The sequence below is a fragment of the Malus domestica genome, chromosome 14 (assembly GCF_042453785.1).
Source record: "Malus domestica chromosome 14, GDT2T_hap1".
Lineage (NCBI taxonomy): Eukaryota > Viridiplantae > Streptophyta > Magnoliopsida > Rosales > Rosaceae > Malus > Malus domestica.
In genome coordinates, this window is record NC_091674.1 from 11,757,341 (window position 1) to 11,781,439 (window position 24,099).

General features: G+C 35.9%; 1 protein-coding gene and 1 long non-coding RNA gene across 2 annotated transcripts; one reads left to right on the forward strand and one right to left on the reverse strand.

Annotated features, from left to right (window-relative positions):
• Positions 1-416: 416 nt before the first annotated feature.
• LOC114823700 (microtubule-associated protein 70-1-like) lies at positions 417-6,993 on the reverse strand. Its single transcript, XM_070812080.1, has 11 exons — positions 6,564-6,993; positions 6,172-6,257; positions 4,018-4,083; positions 3,747-3,917; positions 3,318-3,488; positions 3,043-3,198; positions 2,795-2,941; positions 1,912-1,983; positions 1,269-1,805; positions 992-1,179; positions 417-788 (listed from the first exon to the last, which is right to left on the reverse strand). Exons 1-11 carry the CDS (start codon positions 6,817-6,819, stop codon positions 770-772), a joined length of 1,869 nt encoding a protein of 622 aa, XP_070668181.1. The 5' UTR covers positions 6,820-6,993; the 3' UTR covers positions 417-769.
• An 8,598-nt stretch (positions 6,994-15,591) lies between these two features.
• Positions 15,592-18,029, forward strand: LOC139191471 (uncharacterized). Its single transcript, XR_011575541.1, has 4 exons — positions 15,592-16,010; positions 16,111-16,211; positions 16,510-16,576; positions 16,981-18,029. It is a non-coding gene; the product is annotated as an uncharacterized lncRNA (long non-coding RNA).
• Positions 18,030-24,099: the final 6,070 nt, after the last annotated feature.

Sequence of the window (24,099 nt, forward strand, 5' to 3'; positions counted from 1 at the left end):
CCAATAAGGTTCCCCACTTTGTGAGTGTCAGAAGGGAACATCCATCATACGCAAGGTTACCCCTACTTTTGCAAATAGGGTTTTTTCACAACTCAAACCTGTACTTTTTGGTTACAAAAGAGCAACCTTTCCGTTGTACCAAGCCTCACCCTAATGTTAAAAAAAACAACTAAAGGACTTTGAAAGTGAAATTCCAATTAATTTACCAAATCCTTGAGAGAGAACTCAATCAGCCAACTTATTTGTTTTCCACGCGAACATTTGAAGACGATCACCAAACATTCAAGAGTACCACGAGGGCGAAAACATACATTTGGCTCCGAAATGAAAGCGTGTGTCAAAGTTGAGCCCATGGCCCCAAGAAATGCATCCGTGAGCGTTTGAACTCGAATTGAAAATTTCAAACATTTGCTCACTTTCTAGTAAACCGACCCCTTGGGTCTGATTTTTGAAGGCATTAGGCATACACGAGTTTTATGTTGCCTTCAGTTTCCTTGAAAGAAGGTTCTAACAAAACCTCATCTCTTTCGAAACTTTTTTCCAAAGTTGGTATTTCCAGGAAATATTAGTAGAAAAGAAATATACAAGGCAGGTTGACCTGAAAAACCTGAAGTCAGTTCTTTACAAATTGCCTACCCGGCGGCCAAGACAACTTAAATAGATGGAGACGGGAGACGAAAATCACGACAAAACCATACATTCTAGTGACTGCAGAGCTGAAGAATCACAGAAGCGTCCATGATGTGGTGATTCTGTCATGGCCATGTACCTATGACCTCTGTGCATTTCTGAAAGAAGCAAAACCTTTGGTCAGGCGGATTAATATTTTTCGACTGGTGATATCTAAAAGTTTTCAATCAACTTGAGGCACCATGCATTTTTTGTTTCATTTTATGCCGTCAAAGAACTTATCATGAACAGGAACGACAGACTTGCCGCACCAACTATTGCATCATTGTTAGGCAATTACAGATTGTACACGACTACTTACCTTGAAGAAAGTGTATGAGAACTATTTAGTGCCCCCCGGGGAGCACTTACGCGCCGTGTCCGCTGATCATGCTCCTTAGTGACACGCATAGAAGAGACTTCTTTTTCCATTGCAGCTACTTCTCTCCGCATCTTTTTGGCCTCGACCTCCATTGCTTTGTTAAGTGTATCCACCTTCTTTGCCAACATCTACTTGATTCCACACCAGAAACAAATTAAGAAAAACACAAAAGTGGGAAGTGGTTGCAAAATTAACGAGATATATCCTACTATCTAACCTCAATTGCATCATCCTTGTCTTTGAGGGTTTGATCTTTCTCGTGGCAAGCTTTCCTTAAAGATACAACCTCTTTCTGTAACATATCATACAGTACTCCAGAAACATAATCTTCATGTTCTCTCCTGGACTGTTCAGCCAAGGTTCCATTTGAGCTCTCCTCATGTCTACCTACTACCTCATTCATTCGAGTCTGATCATTGGCACTGTTAGGCGTGCAATCTTTCCCAGTTGCATCTGGGATTAGCTTATCTCTGTCTAGCAATCTACTACCACCATCAAACGATCTAGATGAAACTGTGGCTTGTTTCAATATTGCAGTGGCACTGTTGGAACGGTTGAAACCAGATTGTAAGTTTGATTTTGTCCTAGATAGATAGCCATTAGAGGACGATTTAGAAATGTTCTCAGCTCCACCAAGAGACTGACGCCTTGAAGGCCTGTTGCTTGTGATTTTTGCATCTGGAGCCGCACGCGATTTACCATTAGATGCTTTTAACTTATCCTCCAAAACCTTAAATCTTAATTGGTATTTTTCCTAAGAAATCAATAAATAATCAACTATTATGAAAAGGATTTAACACATTACAGATGAGAGTAACATAAAATGTAAGCACAGACCCAAACTCAAACAGTTAGCATACCTTCAATTGTGCTTCTGCCTTTGCAGTACGCTCAGCTACAGCCAGTTTGTCTCTAAGCTGTTGCATTTCTCCCTACAACAACAACAAAAAAAAAAGAAGTCAATTTAGATCTCAACTAACTGTTCATTTCATTATTTGTTTTCACTTTTCTCCCCATCTTTTGAAGGAAAATAAACCATCTTAGAATACCAGCATGTGCACACACGCATATATATCCAGAATCCAGATTTATACACAAGTGGACAAGAAATCCACAATGAAAACAAAAACAACCAACCAAGACAACGGGAAAGTCCCCCTAAACCAAAGGACTAAACAAGGTAAATCCTTTAAATCTGAAGAAACCGAAGCCCAAACTATACACCCGAAAGAGTCTAGGCTTTTTTTCCCCTTTCCTGGTAATTTATGCTTCTCTAACACCATGCATCTTAACAAAAGGTCAACAATAATCATTGCAGGTCATCTATGGTATGAGGTGATAGTTCTATATATTAAACCTCTTGGGTTAACATGCGCATGAATACTAAGATGATCATTAACACTTGAATATTAAAAAAGATTCAATGAAAAAATTTCCAATTCATTCTTTTCTTTTTGGGTAATGAATCATATGTTAATTGCTAATCCCTATGCAGGTATGCAGTGCCTCATCCAACATGACGCAGCAATTCCCCGGTTAAATCCTTATGGATAGATATCGAAGAGGTTGTGGCGGGATTCATACTTGAGATAATGCTTCATGAAGCACCTAAGCCCCCCATCATAAGGACAACCTCTTGGGTTAAGGATGCAATTTGTGATGATGAAACCAAATGACTATTTGTGTAAATTAAAGGAATTGTAGGCAAAGATGATGGGTTTATGTATTGAAGTCATAACATGCCTGAAAAAATTTCCTTTCTTCAAGCCATTGCTTTACGGGCATGACTTTGTCACTGGAGTCTTTCCAGTCATTTGCAACAACAGTGGCAACCCGATTTGCAGAGACCTTTGCACGAGCCACCTCCCGCTCCAATAGCTTTTTCTCCTCCTACGCAAGCTTGAATGTTAGAGGAAGTTTGCATTTGTGACACACTCAGAACAACTACAAAGTGATATGCAAGTACTGGAGTTCCAAGAAATGGTTATTACATTCATCTCCTGCACTTTCCGCTGGTAATCACGCACAGCATTGGCAGCAGCTCCACCAGCTAAAACAGCCTCCTCAAGTTCTCGAACAGTTTGTGTCAGCTTCTCAACCTCAGCTACCTTCTGTCTGTGCATTTTGTCAAGTATTTTGTTCTCCTCCTGATAATGGATAAATTCATATTATGTAAAATGGTGTCCAACACTAGTAAACAACCCTGGTACATTCCCTCGATCACACAAATTGCATGCAGCAGGAAAACTCTGAACAGCATACAAACCTGGCATATTTCAATCTGTTTCATTAGCTCTTGATTTTTGTTTTGCAGATCGTCAACCAAGGATGCTTTTGCCAAAGCAATCTGAACAGTTCTCTCGGTGTCAACCAGAGCAGCCTCTTTGGATTTAGTAAGCCGATCAAGTGCTCTGTTGTCATCCTGCAACTTGGTTACCTAAAAAAACAATACATCCAGAAGTATAAAAAAATATAGCTCGTTTTAATTATTAATTCTTGTAAATAAAGAAGTCAATAGATCAATTAACAATATAGAAACCAAATACATATTGAAAACTCTATACCTCACATGTACAAACCAAATATGGAAGCAAAAATAGACACTCAAAACTGACACGAAAATACTAAAAGTTTTTCAACCCTATCTGTCTTTAAAACAAAATTAAAGGGGTCATATTGCAGAACGAAAGTATACCTCCTGCCTAGCAAGCTTAAGCTCTGCCTCCAGTGGAGCAATGATGGCTTCAATGGGTGGCATTTCATCATCTTTCTGTGCAGCGTGAACTCTTCGAAGTGTGGCTTCTGCTGCAAATTGCGCAGCCAAAGCTGCTTTTTTCTCATCATTTACTTTCTTAATCTCAAGATTCTGCAAATCATAGTGTACTCAGTATATCGCAAGCAGAACAGTTCAATGTTGGTTACAGAAGACAATACAATCAGGCAGCAAAGGAAACTCCAATTATTACCTTGCTTTCCAAAAGAGCTTCAGTTGCTTTAAGCTTTTCATCCACTTTGTTAAGTTCATCTGTCAACTGAAATTATTAACCAACAAAAAAAATTATCAGAAATTCCCATTTTATTTGAACTTAAAATTTTCTCCTTATTGGAAAAGAAAAAAGAACTCAAAGCTTTCTCTCATCGACATAAAACAAACCTCAAGTTTTCTCCGTACCATGATTCAGTATCATTAAAGAGAGTAAATACTACGATAACTTATACTATTAATTGATCTCTCAAAATATCTTCTAAAAAAAAATTCAGGACTCCTTATATTGTTGACAGATAAAAGACTTGGCTAACTACTGGATCTTATCAAGCATCAAATAAAACTTGCTGGTCAATCCCAGACAATGGTTATTGAAAAGAGTAAGATATTGACAAAAAAAATTTAACATGATTTTTAATAATCTTGATATCTTTTCTAGATTGCAAGGCAGCTTTAAGATAAAGTTGCTGATTAAGTTTTGCTTTGTAGCTACGTTAGATTATTAGTTTCATTCTTGTAACTTGATTCTGGTGGACATCTCACTCACTGTTTGTTCTAGTCTGCATCTAAAAAATTGTTCCTTAACGAGATAACGAATTTTGATAGTTTTGTAATCTATAATCATATCATTGAGAAGAAGAAATCAATAATATTGAACAGAACAAAACTGAGATTAACAAAAAGACAAAGATTATGCAGTAAAGGAGTTCTTTTATTAAATTTTTATGAATAATATCTCCTCCAAGTGGATATACAGGGATATTTTCAAAATTAACTGCTCACTGTCAGTAGAAAATACATTAAACCTATTACATTTCATGTTCTTTTATATTTATACTCACATTTTTATCACTGTGGCTAAAACTAAAACTATAGGAGTCATTAGGTTTCAATTTTTTACCTAGAAAGTGGCAGTATAAAATTTACGCCATGTATATGTAGCAAAAGGTAGGTGTTCTAGTCATCCACCGGTTTGTCTAGTGAAGTGGGCTGAATAATATGTTGTCATGATCACCATTTAAAGAAATAAAGCATAGATAAGTTTCAATAAACGAAAGTTACATCAAAAGACAAACGTTAAAGGCTCAAAAACATCCATCCACAATGTTAAGTACATTACCTTGAAAGTTCTAGATAACACAATGTTTTTTTTTTTTTGAACAAACGATATTATCTATACTAAGGGGTTGGGGGAGTGGGCTAAAAGCCTCATAATAGGCTAGCAATAATGTGGTTCAAATTCGCCTTTGGCAAGAATCGAATCTAAGATCTCTCACTTGCAAGTGAAGAGGAATACCACTAGACCGTAGTACTAAGTGGCAAATAACACAATGTTAGAACAGAAAAATAACATAAGTCAAACAGCAATACTTCCAGAAAAGTTAAAAGGTCGTACCCAGTGCACAAGGCTCCCGCTTTACGCAGGGTCTGGGAGAGGTGAATGTCGGCTAGCCTTACCCCCATTTTATGGAGAGGCTGCCAGAAAAGTTAACAAAGGTAAAAACCAATACACGCTAGATAAAATTGCAGACTGAAGATTTCAACTTTTAACCATAAATAGACTTAAGATTAGCATCAAAGACTATCACATCTCACATTTCTTGCACAGAAATCCAACTTACACACATATTCATGTTTATGGATATCGAACAACATTGCACAATTACAGTAACCAGACTCAGAACCAGTCAGTCAGAATGAAGTCCCGCTTAACACAAACGACATACACATACTAAATAATTTGCACTAGTTAAAAAGAACTAGAATACAGTTTCTATATAACAATATTTTTATGATCCCCCATTCCTTCGTAATTTCTTAAGCATAGATTGATTAAGTCCAAAATTACCGTTTCATCAAACAGAACATGTACAAACTACAAACATTGTTAGTAAGAACTCTAGAAGAAGCAACTTACGAACGAGTTAGCTGTCTGAAAATCTGTCTCATTCATATATTCTAGTATGTGTTGAATATACCACTAAACAACAGTAATATTCCTATCTTTGATTATGCAAGCTGGTATAAAATAAAATTTAAAAAAAAAAAAACCAAAGAATCCGATCGCTAATGACGAAAGAGGGAAAATGCGGTGAAATTACTGATAAGTGGGAGCACAAAACAAATAGAGTACCTCTTCAACCGCCTTTTCTTTAAGGCGCTCTGAATTTCTTAAAGACTTAATTTCCGCCACAGCATCTCCCAACTCCCTGTCTTTATCTGTGTAATTCCACTTCCATTTCATCAGTTTTTGTTTTTGATACAGAATTTAATCAATTATTATATACTATGAAAGGAAATTTAATTAAAATTAAGAAATGTATTTTTAGGAATATAATTAAATTTGATTTATCCTTTCTCCTTAACTAGCAAATGCAAACTTCGAAATTTAGCACGGAAGAAATCCATTGATTTATCCAAAAGATGAAACGAATTTGAATTCGATGAGATGAAAAAAAATGCTAGTTCAAATTTTCCGGGAAAAAGTGTTTTATTTCCGGGAAAATGAAGAGAAGAGATGCAGACCTCGGAGGTCATTTTCGAGGCGGTTGAGCTCAACACGGACTGGATCGGAGCCGTGCATGAGAGTGACGATGTCATCGACATCGGAGGCGGCACGGGAGATTCCGGCGGAAGCATTGGTCTTCTTGCGAGCCCTGAAGGAAGCGGTGGAGGTGAATGCGGGCGGCTTCGTCGGCGGTTCGTGTTCGCCGTTGCTAATGTGAGTAGTAGTGCTGGCCATTGAAATTGGGGAAGAAAGATCTGGTGGTGCCCGGCTCATACGACACCCTAAATTACAGGAACAGAAAGCTGCAGAGAGAGAGAGTTTTAATTTACTACTCTTTTCTTCTATTCTTTTCCTCTATGGGGAATTAGGGATGATACCTTGCAGTGTCAGTAAGTCAGGGGGGAGAGAGAGAGAGAGAGAGAGAGAGAGAGAGAGAGAGAGGGGATTAAGGATCTAAGATGGGGTTTAGGCGGGGTTTAAATGCAATGGAGAGAGTTGATAGGCTGTGGCGCTGTGTAGGGTTGTGAACTGCATCCGCATTTGGTTGGAGTTCATCACATTCGTTGACAACGAAGTTTTTATTTTTATTTTTATTTTTTTAAATCACAAATAGTTTTTAAAATTGACTTATACTATCAAGATGGTTCTTAAAACAAAAAATCGATCAATATAGTTCTTGAAAATAGATGTCTTAAATCAATATGGTCTTTCTGTCACAATTATGTCAAAAATTTTGTTATGTGTTAATGTGGCACATAAATGGGCTCCACAATCGTTTTCTTATCACAAATGATCCTTAAAATTGACCGATCATCAAGATGGTCTCTAAAATTGAAAATCAATCAATGTAGTCCTAGAAATAGGGGGCTCAAAGAGTCAAATCAACGTGGTCTTTCTATTACAATTCTGTCAAATATTTTTTTTATGTACAGATGTGAATATAAATGAGTTTCATAAGTCTAATTAAATTAAAATAAACTAGAAACATATTTAATAATTAATTAAAAAAGTTGTCAACCCAGAAACCCAGTCTCACTGTCACACCAATCCCAACCCACACTTCTCTATGTTCTTCTATGGTAACATTCGTCGTCTATTCTCTAAAAGAAAAAAAAAATCTCAAGACACCCATTTTTATACCTTTTAGACCAGTCGAGACCACCTTTGGTGATGGCTTGGATTAGCGACGAATTTTGTGACATCATTGTTAACATTAGGCAATCGACAACCACACAACCTTAATCTTGGAGAGCTTGTTGGGCGCTCCCCCAGTGATCTTGGTGATGCGGAAAATGCCGAGCTCAGCCTTGAGATAATTCCATCGTACAAAAAGGATTTTGACAACTTTTTAAATTAATTATTAAACTCACATCAGTACATAACAAAAATTTTGATAAAATTGTGACGAAACGATCATGTTGATTTGTGACACTTATTTCTAGGACTATATTGATCGATTTTTTAATTTCAGGAACCATTTGTGATAAAAACTCGTAATCTCTTGTGGGACCCATTTATGTGCTACATCAGCGTATAACAATTTTTTTTACAGAATTGTAACGGATTGACCACATTTATTTGCGACACTTATTTTTAGGAGGGTAAATTGTGGTTTGACCCCCTAAACTAATACCCTAGTTGAAATTGAGCCCCTGAACTGTTTAAAATCAGCCAATTAACCCCTTATCATAGATTCGGTCCATTTTTTCGTCAAATTTAAGGGCAAATTAATATTTTTATCATCAATTCTTACCTGTCAGTTATAACCACCAATTAAATAATGACATGTGGACACAAAATAATTCATAAACTTATAGCATAATAAGAAACATAAAGAAACCAAACGTTTGCATATTGGACCATTTCACATGTCATTACATATTATTATGTATCCACATGTCATAATTTTATTGGTGGTTATATGTGACATGTAAGAATTGATAATAAAAAGATTATTTTGCCCTTGAATTTGATAGAATAGTGGACGAAATATAACGATAAGGGGTTAATTGACTTATTCAAATAATTTAGTGGGTTAATTTACCAAAAAAAATAGTTCAAGGGGTCAATTTCAATAGGACTAATAGTTTAAGGTGTCAAACGACAATTTACCCTTTTCAGGAACTACATTTATCGATTTTTCATTTAAGGGGCATTCTTGATGTGTGGGTCAATTAAAATGATCATTTGTGATAAAAGCCCTTTTTCTTGTTCCAATAATTTAGTCAACTTTTTTTTTTTAACAAACAATACTATTTATACTTAAGGGGAGGGGATGGCTTAGCCTCATAATGAGATAGCAATAATATAGTTTAAATTCGCTTTTGGTGAGAACCGAACCTAATCCCTCTCACTTACAAGTGAAGAGGAATACCACTACATTGTAGTACTAAGTGGCAATAATTCAGTCTACTTAAATCCTTCTTTTTTTGCATAAAAGAACAATTGATATTATTTTGTCATATCCACAATGGGAAATGAATTTTACGCAAACGTAGAATTACTCTAGTATTGTTGCAACTTGAAATTAAGAAATAAAAATATAAGTAAAACCTTGCCATAGCAGTGTGTTGTGAGCCAAAAACCTTCAGATGCTTAAGTTAGACTTTGTGGAAGAAACGAATGCAAAAGCTCTAAATTTCTTGAAACATGAACGCGACGGCGACAATGCTCTGACCATGGTTTCTTCACACGTCTTCGTAGACGTGGGATTTAGATGAACTGACGGCATAAACCTGACCATCACAATCTGGGTTTCTACAAATGTTGTGGACAAACCATTATTGTCAACTTCAATCCAAACTGAGTTTCAATCCACCTGAAATCGAGCACTCACACTATTCACGAACTCCCTTTCTCTGCCTCTCTTTCCCATGAAGACAATCATGAGCCCTCCCTCTCTATCTGACAAAAGAACACCCAGTAAACTGAAAAAATAAAAGGTATCGGATTACCAGGTCACAATCAAAACAGAGCTTCAATCCACCTCAATTTGACTCCTCACACTAACTCCACCAACTTCCTCTCTGCCTCTCCTTCCCTCTTTGAGGGGTGAATAAAAAAGAAAGTATGAATTACACGAGGTCTCAAAGATCCGGTTCTATGCTTGAGCTTGTCAGCTTAAAGTTGTCAGATTCTTGGCCGCACGCAAGGTGCACACCTTAGAAATGGAGGTGGATTGTCTGCCTTTCCATTTCCATACTCTTTCCATGCCCTCATGATGTGTGGTCACGGTTAAGTTACATAATCATTTTATATTAATTTTTTATAGAAATAATAAAACAAAAAGTAATAAGAATATAAAATGTTGACGTGGCTTAACCGTGACCACACAAACAGGAGGGAATGGGTAGAGTATGAAAATGAGAGGGCAGACAATCCACCTCCCTTATAAATGCCCTTGTTTTGTTTTTAGTTCTTTTTTCTTACGGTTATATAAACATCAAATTTAAGAATTATACCGTAAGAAGTCTCCCACTGAAGACAATATTTGTTCATATTTATTCTTAAATTCCGTTATAGCCCTAAAAGAGTCCTTAACGATGGTGGTTTAGATCCTAATATAGGTTCCCATGTCCTCGTGTTAATTTGCAACTCTCTCTCTCTCTCTCTCTCTCTCTCTCTTATTTATTTTGTATGCGTGTATGGATATGTTACTCTATTTAAACGCAACGGTCAAATTAAGGTGGTCTACCAGTCAAATATCAAATTTACTGTTTTGAATAGTGTTATATATGTGTGCGTGTGTGGCGTGGGTTTATGCATTTATCAGTAATACAAGAATAAAAAGGAAACTGCTATTTTTATATCAAAGCTCACATGCACCTGGTTAGAAGTAGTTAATACGTAACAGATGATGATAAATTTTGAATCAAATAAGTCACCCAAATTCGTAGATGGGAAAGGGAAATGGTAACTACACTGGTAACAAACAAAGACAAAACGAGAATAAAGCTGCCTTTGCTTCTCCATTTGGTAACATAAACAAAACAAACACATGATATTTGATGGTGGGATTCTACCAAATCCTACTTCCATCAACACACCCTTGCAAATATATATACATTACTTAATACTACAAGTATTTTCCATGATTTGTTGTCACTTTGCAAGAGATGCTTGTAATGTATTATTGGTATGTATGTGATGGAGATGTGTCATCAAACATGTCAAGGCATATGACACAATTAGTCGCACATGCGCATGGCTTGATCGGAGAAGGATTCTCTCCCCTTCAAATCTCTCTCTCCTATTTGAACGACTATGGTTAAACCTCGTTAACATCTTATATTGATTTTTTTTTTTATAGACAAAATGACAAAAAGTAAAATGTGAGGGGGGGGATAAAAATAGACGGGGAGAGAATCCTATTCCGGCTTGATCCTAATCATTCTTAGTTATGAGATTCAAAAAATATGAACAGAGAGCAATCGCACATACGCATGCTACGTTTGTGACTGATTCTAACACTTCGACAATAGAAATGTGAAAGGAAATAGCTAGCATAAGCAATGATGCAGCACCAAATCAATCAGAGGAATGCTAGGTAGACTAATTTTTTAGACCAAATTTACAAATAATGTGATGTGTCACCAACAGGAAATAAACACGTTAATCAACATTTGAGTAATAATCTAATCATCAACAATCATGTTATATAATTTATAAAATTTAATTTAAATAGTTGGTCTCCTTAGCATTAATTGATCAAAAAATGAGTGTATACGTAAAGAGCAAGTGGGACAAGAACACATACTGCCAAGTGAGAGAAAGCATGTACTTGCATATATAGACCGTAGAGAGAGAGAGAGAGAGAGAGAGAGAAACACGTTGCCATGCTTAAACTGAACTGAACTGCTTTGCTTATTGCTTAATGCTTCCTAAATTTGTTCAGCATGCTGCTGCAGTGCTGGGGTCCTTCCTCTATCCTTTCATTATTTATTTATTTAATTTGGTTTAAAAAGATTATTGAGTTTTTTTTATTCATTTATGAGAAGTCAGAAGTAAGCAAGAAGGCACCAATCCGTAATTCACAAGAGCATGGATGTTATGTTTCTATCTTAGAGATACTCTTCCTAATGATTTTCCATTCATGGTATGTGGATTTATGATGCTTATCAACGTGAAACGAGTTTAAATTTTGAAATTTATATAGTTGATTGACACAAATTCAAAATTTAAACTTATTTAACAATAATAAATAGAATGGTAAGTATAAAGACATCATGTTTCATATGGGTCAACCATTAGGAGCCACATGTAGGCAAATATCCCAAAGCACTATAAATTTTGTTTGTACCATACTTGACAAATCCCGAAACTACTGAGCACCGGTCAACGTTATACTGTCAATGACCCAAAAGAGTTTCCCTCCAACCAGAGGCCAATCACAGCGCGACACGTGTCGACATCAGAAGCCAATCATAACGCGAAATGTGTCAACATCAAAAGCCAATCACAACACGACACGTGACAATGTCAGAATGAAACTAGAAACTCTCTTCTATAAATAGAGATTATTCTCTCACAATATTTCCTAATGTCATTTGTACTAAATCATTCACTAGTACTCACTAAAGGAGAGCTTGAACCTATGTACTTGTGTAAACCCTTCACAATTAATGAGAACTCCTCTACTCCATGGACGTAGCTAATCTGGATGAACCACGTACATCTTGTGTTTGCTTCCCTGTCTCTATCCATTTACATACTTATCCACACTAGTGACCGGAGCAATCTAGCAAAGGTCACAAACTTAACACTTTCTGTTGTATCAAAGTCCTTACTGATTTTGTGCATCAACAATTTATTTATTTATTTCTTGAAAATCAATCATTGTACCAATTGTCCTCGTTAAAAAAAAAAAACATTGTAAGTTATCTTCTACCATTCAACATATGTACAAAATGTTTTTTTTTCCAGTTATCATTCATGATGTGTTTACTATATAAAAGATGTATTATACATATTACATAGCAAATCTTTCCAGATTGCACTTTTGTTCACCATCTTTATTTATTGTTGTTGAATAAGTTTAAATTTTGAGATTTGTATATTAGATAGACCAAGCAAACTCATCCAACATTAATAAATGGTCTGGTGAGCATAAATATTTTCAATCATATCTAACGATCATCATGTTACATATGTGTGTATAATTACTTGGTCCCACTCCATATAACCAAAAATCATATACATAAATAACTAAGAGTATCTTCAAAGGAGGAGTCAAAAATCCACATCAGCAAGAACAGTCATAAAAGACAACGTTAGTGTTTTCCAACTAAAAATGCAATTCCAATGAGGTATGATGTGGATTGATAGAGGTGGTTGCTGCCAAATTTGATAGCAACTTTAAATCTATTTTTAGTGATCAATAAATGCTCTTTATAATTCTTATTATTATTATTTTTGGTTAAAAATACTTATTATAATTCAAAAAGGTAAATAATGTAATAAATAAATAGTTTAATTTTAACATATTTGACACACCTCGACCCGGGATGTCCACTAGGACTCCGAATCGAGCTGTGATGGCCGACACCTGGAGGGTGATGAAACCATAAAGTATGATGATGTGGAAAATGTGAATAAATTAAACTTAAGAGAGCCTAAATACCAGAATGCGCTGGTGAGCGGGAATGAACCCACTTCACACGTGGCGTTAGAGCATAAGCAAGTACAGTAGGGTGAATTAAGAATCGTACCCTCGAAGTAATCTCCAATACTAAGAATCACCACGAATCTTCGATGATAAGAAAGCTCAGTTAATAAAACCTGGAGGGTGAAAACAAAACAAGGGTGAGTGGCCCTGGAATTCAAATTTTAATAGAGACCATATAAAACATATAACCCCTCGCTACAATACCTGTATAGTTTTCAGAAAAAATCATAAATATACCACAACACAACATCTCATCAGCAAGATTAATAATCATGTGATTAATAACCCATACTAGCACGCAAGTCGGAGTCACTTATGGTGACCTGTACGACTGCACCCATATCTCATCACAGATGTTAGCTCATCACATATCTGATCACATATGCTAGCTCATCACATATCTCATCACATATGCTAGTTTATCACATATCTCATCACATATGCTAGCTTATCACATATCTCATCATACATGCTAGCTCATCACATATCTCATCACATATGCTAGCTCATACATCGAAGTCACCTATAGTGACCTGTACGACTTATCCATAGCTCAATAAGTATACTTGCACACGAGTCAGAACCACCTAAAGTGGTCTGTATGACAAGACTGGGTGTAAATAAATACGCTCAAGTGGTAATTAACATGCATAATCTATCCTGTAAACTTTAATTGGTTGTATAATCAAAACACAAACAAGGAGTTGGCTGACCTCATCGTGAAGCAATTGCCATTGGATACCAAGCGGAGATGATGTAGGATGCGGCAACACCAAAGTCTTCTACAAAGCACCTAACCGGATACAACTACTTTATGGGAAGCGTTTGTTGTGTATCTAGGGTTTCTAGGGACCTTAGTATTTATACTGGCTAAGGCATTAAGGTTCCGTTCATAAAGGAATACCAAATCCCACTTTTTTTAGACTATCAATTAGGTATCATAAAATCAAGGACTTAGTCAATCTTACTTGTATTACAAGACACCTAATATAAGATTGATATCTTTAGGAGATCAAATCACAATATCTATATTAATCTCCAAAATTACATTCCTATTATATGTTGTAGACCATTTAAGGTTGATTTAAATTGAAATAAATCCAACATTCTCCCACTAGTCTACAAATATAATATTTATGTTTATACTTGAGATTGGAAATTAATAATGTCACTATAATGGCCATGTAGTTGTGATAACATCCTATCCTTGATACAAATTTCCGTCAAACAAGTCTTTCAACATGGAACTAACAAGGTTGTGTAAGGTTTACACATGCTAAAATCCTCATTCACATGAAACACCGTCAAATTATGATTGCAAAGATGAACTTTAATTACCTGAATGTGTCTCAACTTTTATCATCTTAGGTCCTCTTTAATGCAAACTTCTACTGCAGTTGTAAACTAAACTTCATTACACATAATTAATTCAACACCTACGAGCAATTAACATGTTTTTTACACTGGCTCATATACCATATTAGTACTTTCGTGAGAAAATTTTCAACACTTATGAGCAAGATGAAAAAACCCTTACAACTAATACAACACATAAATAATGTCATGCCATTTTATGTCGAACCAAAAGAATTAATCCACATTTATGAGCAAGAAGATTTACCCTTCCATTATGATTTAAAATACAATTTGATTACCTTGATATCATATATATAGTCATCTGATAATTGACCAACACATAAAAATGTGACTACATGAATCTGACCGGAGATTAAACTGAATAAATGGATTCAAACAACCATACATACCTAATAGGTCATCTACAAATGTAAGGCATTATTTACATGAAACTCAAGCTCCCGCTGATATGCAACACCATCACTTAATTTGCAAATCACTAGTTAAATCATACTTTTGAAATATTGTGATGTCCTGTCCCTAATTTTCCATGTAATTTCTTCCCGAGTGTGTAAATTGACATTTATGCCTTTGTTGGAAAAGTGACGTGGACGTGGTTATTCGGGTTTTAATTATTCTTCTCGTTATCGTAATTAAATGGTACTCGTTGTTACGAACGCGTGAGCGTGAGTTAGGCTCGAAATAGACTTGTGACGAAAAAGTTACATTTATTTAAAGCGCGTTAACAACGGGTAGGATTGTACACGTGCATGTTAATTTTCAGTATTGGAAAATTACTGTTTTTGATAGTGTACGTTAGATTTCGTAGGATTTCACTAGTACAAAACCCTATCTTTTATCTCTTTTATTTCCATTTAAATGGGATCCGTGTCCCCTTTCTTCACGTATTCACCAATCACATCCCTTAAAACCCTCACATTCACTTGTTTTTCCCTAAATCCCTCCTTATCAATTAAACTCACCCTCACTCTTACTCAACCAAAACATTGTCTCTCACTTCTCTCCCCCAATTAGAAAAAGCTATATCTCTGTCATCTTCTTCTTCCGTCTCTCTTTATCCCGTAACTCTCTCCTTTTTGCAACAACAAGGACCTTCATCAACACTCGCAGATCGAACCCAAAAACACTACCATTGTACTCCTCTCGAACCCACGAACCCAGCTGTACCAGCTGATGGTGAAATGATTGAGTTTTGACTTGTTAATTCGGAAGGTCGGACTCGGTGGGTTTTGCTCTAACGAGTTTCAGGCTGAGTTCCAAGGTTTTAGGACATGAGGAAGCTTTTACACAACTCCCTAGGGCGCTAGACTAAGTTCGAAGTCGAGTTGATGTCAAAACAAGAGAGTTCGAGGAGTCGAAATTTAGGTTGAACCTTTCGAGGATTTTTTAGGCCTTTTCCCATCCATTTTTGGACTTTTGGAAGGTAAAATCTTGTTCTCCTCATCATGGGCTCCGATTCCATATAAATTTTGTTGGAAATGGTTGAGAAATGAGTAAGTTATGAAGGTTTGAAATTTTTTCAGTTTCCGGCAAAACCAGGCTCTGGTGACGGCGGAAGATGAATCTCATCGAAGAAGACGAAGAATATTCCGTCAAAGTTGACGAAATATTCTAACGGCATCAGGTAACACCGTTACTATTTAACAGAATATTCCGTCAATTCTGATGGAATATTCCTAACGTCCATCAGTCTCTATTAGTCACTGGCCTGCGCATGGGGGCGCGTGTGGCCATGGGCTAGCCGGTGCGTGAGGGCACGTCCAGCCAGTTGTCGGCAAGTGCTTGACATGTACGGGTCAGTGACGTCGAGTAAAGTGTTTTCGTATATTTAAACCTTCCGTTTGAGCAAACTATGGGGAATTTTTCCTAGCTTTTAGTGTATTTGTTAATTAATTAATTATTATTAGTTGTTTTGCATATAGGGGAGACTTATCCTGAGGATGTACGAGGACAAGCGAGGCTAGGGGGCTACGATCCATCGACGTATCAGTGAGTGGGCATTTGTTTTCGTGTGTGTGTGTATATATATATATACACTTTATAGTTTATAGTTTCCACAATTGCTTTTGAATTGATTTATGCATATCATGCCATGATTACATAATGTTATTAGAAATGTTGTACTATGGTGAAATGCTAAATAATCCTACGGGATGCGTAGGTAAGTTTATTGTTAGGTAGGGTTATTATGTTGACTAGAATTATTGAATTGTTACAGCATGCTTATATTAATATAGTCTGCTCATCATTGCTGCACCTCGGTGTTAGTGCTTGCCACGGGCCAGAGCCATGATAGGACCATATTTATGCGACTTAATTGGCTTGTTCTCGTGCATTTACGTTGTGTTTCCTTAGTTATTTTAGTGTTTAAAGTCACTTTTGTGTGTTTTCAGATTCTAAGGCCAAAGGATGCATTTTGATGCTTTTTGGAGCAAAATTGGGCTTGGAATGATTATCACATGATTGGAGCAAAAGGAATGGACGTAATTGAAGATTTGAAGAAGTTAGGATTCCTAATCAACGAAGGATTCCTACTCACATGAGGATTCCTAGAAGAACAAGGATTCCTACTCCAACAAGGATTCCTACTTGAAGTAGGAAAGTTAAGCCAATGTTTCCTACCTTGGTTCGACCTTTCCTAAGTGTCCCTAAGTGTTATCAACTTTGAAGGCCTTCTAAGTATTCTAGGACATCAAGCACACATTTCTTGCATGGTTTACATCAATGCCGCACCTCACATGCCTTTTCCACAATTCCATCTTCCTTGCCGTGCAAGGGAACCCTTTCCCTTCAGTTTTAGGACATTTAAACTTTTCCCTAAACCTTTCCTACATCACAGCCGCATCCCTTGACCTTTCCTCTTCCTTGCCGTGCAAGGGAGAGTGATTCTTTCCTATTTTCTGAATTAAAACACATTCCTTTTGTGTTTCATACCCTAGCCGCACCTCTTAGTCAATTTCCCTTAAGTTTCTGATTTTGTTTCCTATTTCTAGAAGCCTTAGACTTAATTTCTGATTACCTAAATAACCTAGGGTTTTAATTCCTAAAATCCTTTAAATAAACTCTTTTTTGCAGCCACAAAACATCCATATACTGACCATCCACGCCAGAAACACCATTCCACTCTTAGCCGCACCATTCTACCACCATTCACCCTATTTTCTGCCCAGAAACTACCCTAGCCGACCCCTACATTCATCTTAACCATAAACCCATCATTCTACATCATCCATAACTCCCTAAACTTATCCCCAACCCTTGTGCCGCAGCAAAGGAGAGGAAGAAGAAGTGCTTGAAGGTTCTAGTTGTTCAACATCGAATCGTTGGAATATTTAGGTGTTCTCTTTCTTATGTTTACAATGTATAAATCTGTTTTCCTTTGTTTTGTGAACATGAGGAACTAAGCCTTTTTGGCTAGGGGTTATTCAATACCATGATTATGCTTGCAAGATGAATTGATTACGTCTAATTGTTATTTCATGAATTGTGAATGCAATTTGCTTAACCGTTTGATTGATGACTTATTTTTGTGTGTTGATTAAGGTGGCCAACTTAGTTTTCATGCAGGAATTTGAAGCTAAAATATAAGGAAGTTTCACCTAATAGTTACAACCTTGTATTTGCAAGTAGTGGAGGTCGCTTATAAACGATCGTGTTTAGTGAATTCCTGGCAAACGTTTCATGCTTTTCATAGTAACAATTGCCTCGTCAATGCTTATAGTTTTCATGAAGCTTAATGATCTTTGATTGTACCTTTATTGTGCTTTTCACGTAAGGGACTTTTAGAGAATGTTTTGAGTTGTTGCATGTGCATTCCCATCCAATTCACTAACTTTAGGAAAACTTGAAGGTTAAAAAAGTGCTATCACAGTTAACCTAGGGCGTTGAGATTCATAGTTTATTGAAAGAAGCAATTGGAAATCAAAGTTGAATGCAAGTGTATCATGTGTGGAGAAGAACCCTCTAGTTACCCCATATCTCATCAATTCACTTAATTTTGTCTAAGAATCTGTTTACATTGTTCTTGCTTTGTTTTATTTATTTTCGTCCAAAATCAACTCCACCTTATTTCTTTGAGTCATATTAATTAGAACTTGTCTTAGAATATGTTTTTAAGTGTTTTAGGTCATTAGAAAATCAAATTTCGTCCAAGTTTGTGTTAGAGTCCCAAAACTACCCAGAAAGTGTTTTTAAGGCAGTTTTAAGTGTTTGTTTGCTGTTTTGAGTCTTTTGGTTTGTTTTAGTGTTTTAGAGTTTAGTTTTGCATTCCTTGAGTCTAGTTTAGTGTTTTAAACTTTGTTTTACACATTTAAGTCAGTTTAGAGTGTTTTAGCAATCCCTCCTAATCCCCGGTTTAAGAATGATCCCTACTTATCCATACTACAATTGTCAACAAGAGGGTTAATTTGTGTGTTTAGTTATTTTACGCATCAAGTCAGTCTTTCACGTGTATGTTCACCTCCGTACCGCACACTCGCCTTGGATCCATATGGGTGCCAGTTTTGTCGTACATGTTACATTAGGCAACTCCGACTCGTAGGTGACAGCGATTAACGCCAATCTTCACGTAATTGTAGCACTAGAGCGTTATTACACCCAGTCCTGTCGTACAGGTCGCATTAGGCGACTCCGACTCATGTGCTAGCATAGATTGATGAGCATCAGGGCCTGTCGTACATATCGCATTAGGTGACTCCGACTTGTGTGCTAGTATAGATTAATTGAACACCTTCTTTTATTTATATTATTGTTGAGATGTTAGGATGTGGCATACTTCTTGATTTATAGTTGATTTACATTGATTTCATACATATACGTAGTAAGATTTTCTAAAAACTATACATGTTTTACGGCGATAGGTTGGTATGTTCAGAAAATAAATGATTTTTATAAACTTTTATTTTTGCCCACTCACCCTTCTGTTTTTCGCCCCTCCAGGTCCTAGATAGCTGAATTACTCTGTGGCGTACGAGGATTAGCCAAAGATTCTGACATATCCATGTTTAAATATATGAACTGCTCCCATTGTGGATTAATTACTTAACTAGTTTTGACTGCACCATTTGTCATCTATGCTCTGAATATTTGTATTCTATGGGTTCTACCCACTACTGCGCACTCACTTTATTAGTTTAAATTAGTTCTAGTTTTGGTTTTAATTTATTCACATTTTTGCATTACTTACACTTTTGGTTATGTCACCTTCGGGTGACAGCCAGCATGCCTCGACTCCGATCGGGGTGTGTCAAATATGCTTGTGGGAACACCCTTACTTAGTCAATGAATGTATACCACTACAAAATTGTCTTTCTTTAACCTTTCCTTAACACCTTAAATAGCATAATCTCCATGAAAGGTAAAACTAAGACATTCATCATTGTTTATACAAATCACGCATCCAACAACCATCTTATTTGCATTAATAATTCCATATTTGTGCTAAGTCCCCATGAGCCTCAAAATTCTTTCTAAAGATTGACAAATAATCAATCAAGGCATCGAAATGATTGCAAGTAAAAATATACACATACACCAAGTACTCATTCTGCAACTTAAACATATTATTGTCATTCGAGTCATGGCGTAATTCTAATTTCATCAACCAAAACACATATTCATGAAAGATAGAATAACACTTTAATAGATTCATGCAAATCCACTTAATGCTCAAACTTTAGAACTCCCACTAAACTTTTAGAGTTTATACACTTATTGCAAATAAGTTAATAAGTGTGAAGTCCAATTTTCTTTCACTAATTCTCCCACTTGGGAAAACACTCATTAATACTTAATGCTTCATATTTAGACATAACGAAATAGACATCACAACCAACATAAAGTTGTCAAATAGAATTTCAGCAATGAATTACACTTATTTTAGAATTTATCATAATTAATTTATAAGCTTGATTGCTACCAAAATTTTACAGATAAAAATAGACATACTAATCTTCATAACATAAACATATAGAGCCATTTTAGATCAAAATAATTGTCTAAAGTGAAGTCTCAAAAGACAAAAATAATCTGCCAGCAAAACTGTCTGTATGAGCATGAGTTACTAGTAAATTCACCATAATTACACTACATCGCAACAAATTATGAAAATTTGCAGACACATAGTAGACATATATATGTTGTACATACAAAAATTTCAGGTCATTTGGTGACCATTAGATGTGTCATTCACCCAATTTAAATCAAGACACGCAATCCGCCAAAAATAATTATGTGCATCTATCATGAATTTATGCATTCATAACATATTCAATTTCATATCATTTCAATTTCGATGTTCAAGGGAAACTGTAGTAGTCAAATTTCATCGTCTATACTGACATCTTAGTTGAAATTGAAAAGATTTACAAGCATAATACTTAACCAATGCGTACCTTAGCAATCATTGATTAACCTTCATGGGTCCAATACTTTGCATCAACAAGTCTCATGAAGAGACATAAAATACGTCATGATGCAACTGATTTCCATGCCTTAAAACCACAACCTATTATGGGGCTCATAGTGAAAATATTTGTAATTGATGGCATGGAACGTTATCCCCAATAAACTTCATGAAACTAGATTAATTTACACCTACAGGCAAGCAAATTAATTAGTTTATAGTACTGGATTATATGTCACAAGAGTTGCCTTCATAAAAAAACTTGAACACCTACGGGCAAGATGAAGCTTTCAAAAACTTCTGTGAAATAAAACCCATACTATGCCATCTTAATTAAAATAAACGAAACGATCCACACCTACGGGCAAGAAGATTATCCCTTTTATTCTAATTAAGATGCAATGTTGATCGAAGTAACTTAAAACCACAGTGCAAGCATCAACTAAGCTGCTACGGCTTGCTTAGTTGACAAGACATTGATCAAGTCTAGCTTGAAACAATAGCTGCAAGTGACAAAATTATGATAATCTGATTCAAGCTTCGAGTCTTGCCGACAAATGGCATTAATTTAATAATCTCCTTCATGACTCCCTTCGCTATTCAACTAAGCAAAATCATGCATTAGCCTTGTAAATACCAAATTAAATAAAGGAACAACCAAAATTCTTTTCTTCCAAAAGCAACATCTCCAATATATTGCCATACATTAGCCTTGAATAATTTATTTTCTTCTCCCCTTATGGCACATAAAAATTAACAGATAAAAACATTGTTTAAATTATTTAGGCATAGGAAAAACTAACAAACTATATACAAGTTCGAAAACTTATCACTTCATTTGAATGATATACATACCTCATGCCTTATATGTTCACTTACTTTATAAACATATATATAATTGTTGGCGTTTTGAGCTCCTTTAAGTCCCACATCGGGGAACTCAATGGAACTTGAGGTCCTTATATTACTTTAGTCTCCTTTAATAGTGATTAGGTGTTGGACCATTTGGAATGGGGATTGAGGCTTGGGCCACTAATTGTGTGGATTAGGCTTGATGATTATACCATATTAATTAGTTTTAATTTCAAATTAAGTTTTTAATTAAAATTAATTAAAAATGTTTTGATTAATAGACACAACTCTTTCCAAAGAGTTGTATAGCTTCAGATACATCCAAAAGGTATTTGAAGAGGTATAAAAAAGCCTATATAATTGGAGTCCTCAGTTCCATAAAAAATCATCTTTTCTCCTTCCTTCTCTTCCGTACAAACATTCAAGAGAGTAAACATACAAAGCAATTCGCTAGAGAAGGGATGGTGATCAATGAGTCCTTTCACATGGTGTCTTTTATAGAGAAATTGCCACCTTCTTGGAAGGAGTTCAAGAACTATCTCAAGCACAAACATAAAGAGATGACTCTTGAGGATCTCATAGTAAGGCTGAACATTAAGGAAGATAACAGAAAGAATGAGAAGGGCCTGGTTTCGAGTATGGAAGCCAAGACGAATGTTGTTGAAGGAAGTTCATCAAAGCCAAGGCCGAAATTCCAGAAAACTAAGAAGGAAAATAACTGTCCCTGGCGTGAAAGGCAAAGACTTCAAGAAAATCAAAGGGAGTTGCTGGGTTTGTGGAAAGCAAGGTCATAGGGCTCAAGAATGTCGCCATCGAAGGGATCAAGGTCCTGGAAATCAAGGCAACAACAACCGTGCAAACCTGATTGAAAACAATGTGGATGCCCTGGCTGCAAAGATTTCTGAAATCAATATAGTATTTGACCACGCTGATTGGTGGATAGATACTAGTGCGACTCGCCATGTATGTGGTGATAGAAATACGTTTTCTTCATACCAGAAAATTGAGGGAAATGAGCAACTGTTTATGGGAAATGCATATGCATCTGTTGTGGCTGGAATTTATCATGTTCAAAGCATATATATTTTATCTTTGTTGTAATAATCAAGTTCAAAACTCAATAATCAAAACTAAACATATGTATGATTGACTAATTCGTACTTGACATATATAATGATCAACACCGTTTGCTTTGATAGACGACTTTACCGAGCTTGCTGAGTTGAGATACTTCATCAGTATTCCTTGGCAAGGTCAGAACAAAAGTATATATTTGCGTATGCTTACAAAATTGACAACGACATTAGCTGAAAGTGGTTGTATCTATCACTAAATTTATTCAACCAAAACTATTAGCATGAAAGTCGAAATAGAAAACTTAAAGCATGCCATATTCTTTTAGTCATGATTAATTAGTAAAGATGAACAAACTGTTCCAATCTTTCTTTATGAGAACTAAATACGAGAAAGAAAGCTTGAAGTGCTTGAAAACCTACCATTCAACAATTATTAGTTTACCAATTTAAGAGTGATATATCTGATAGCAGAATATGTGATTCCAAGGAGATGTGATTCTCCGCAAGGCTGCACATGCCTTGGGAGGTGACGTCCATGACTTGTCTTCGATTGGACAACGGTGTCTTTATGCCTCGGCATGGTTCGTTGGCTTTATCCGCTATTTAACCGACCTTCATTGATTCTGTTTTCTTTTATATTTAACTAACTCTTTCTAATCATAAGATCAAAAGGAAAAAATCATACAGGATCTCATATGCCGATGCATATATGAACCTCTTCATTGGGCTCACTGATCATCTCAAAAAAAATCTCTAGTGCCAAGTTAGAACACATGACTATTTCAATTCAACCAAAACATTAACATGAACATTGAAATAGGAAGCCTAAAGCACCAGATCTTCCAATTAAAACTAATTCAATAAAATAATGAACTAACTATTTCAATCTTTCTTTATTATAGTTAATTCAATATCATCACTAAGCGCTTCAATTAAAATAAAGGCCCACGTTTGGGTTTGAAGGGTGGTGGCGGTGGAAGCAAAGCTTGAACTCAAGAGACACCACTCACAGAAACAGATTATCCAATTATGTAATCGTTGTATTTAACTGATAATTTCGGTCTTTAAGACCAAATAGGAACTGGTGTAAAATATGTGCTGTGCATATCATATTAATATGCCAAGTATATGCAATTTTATATGGAAACGTACTGATCCCATTTCAAAGGAGGTCCAGCATG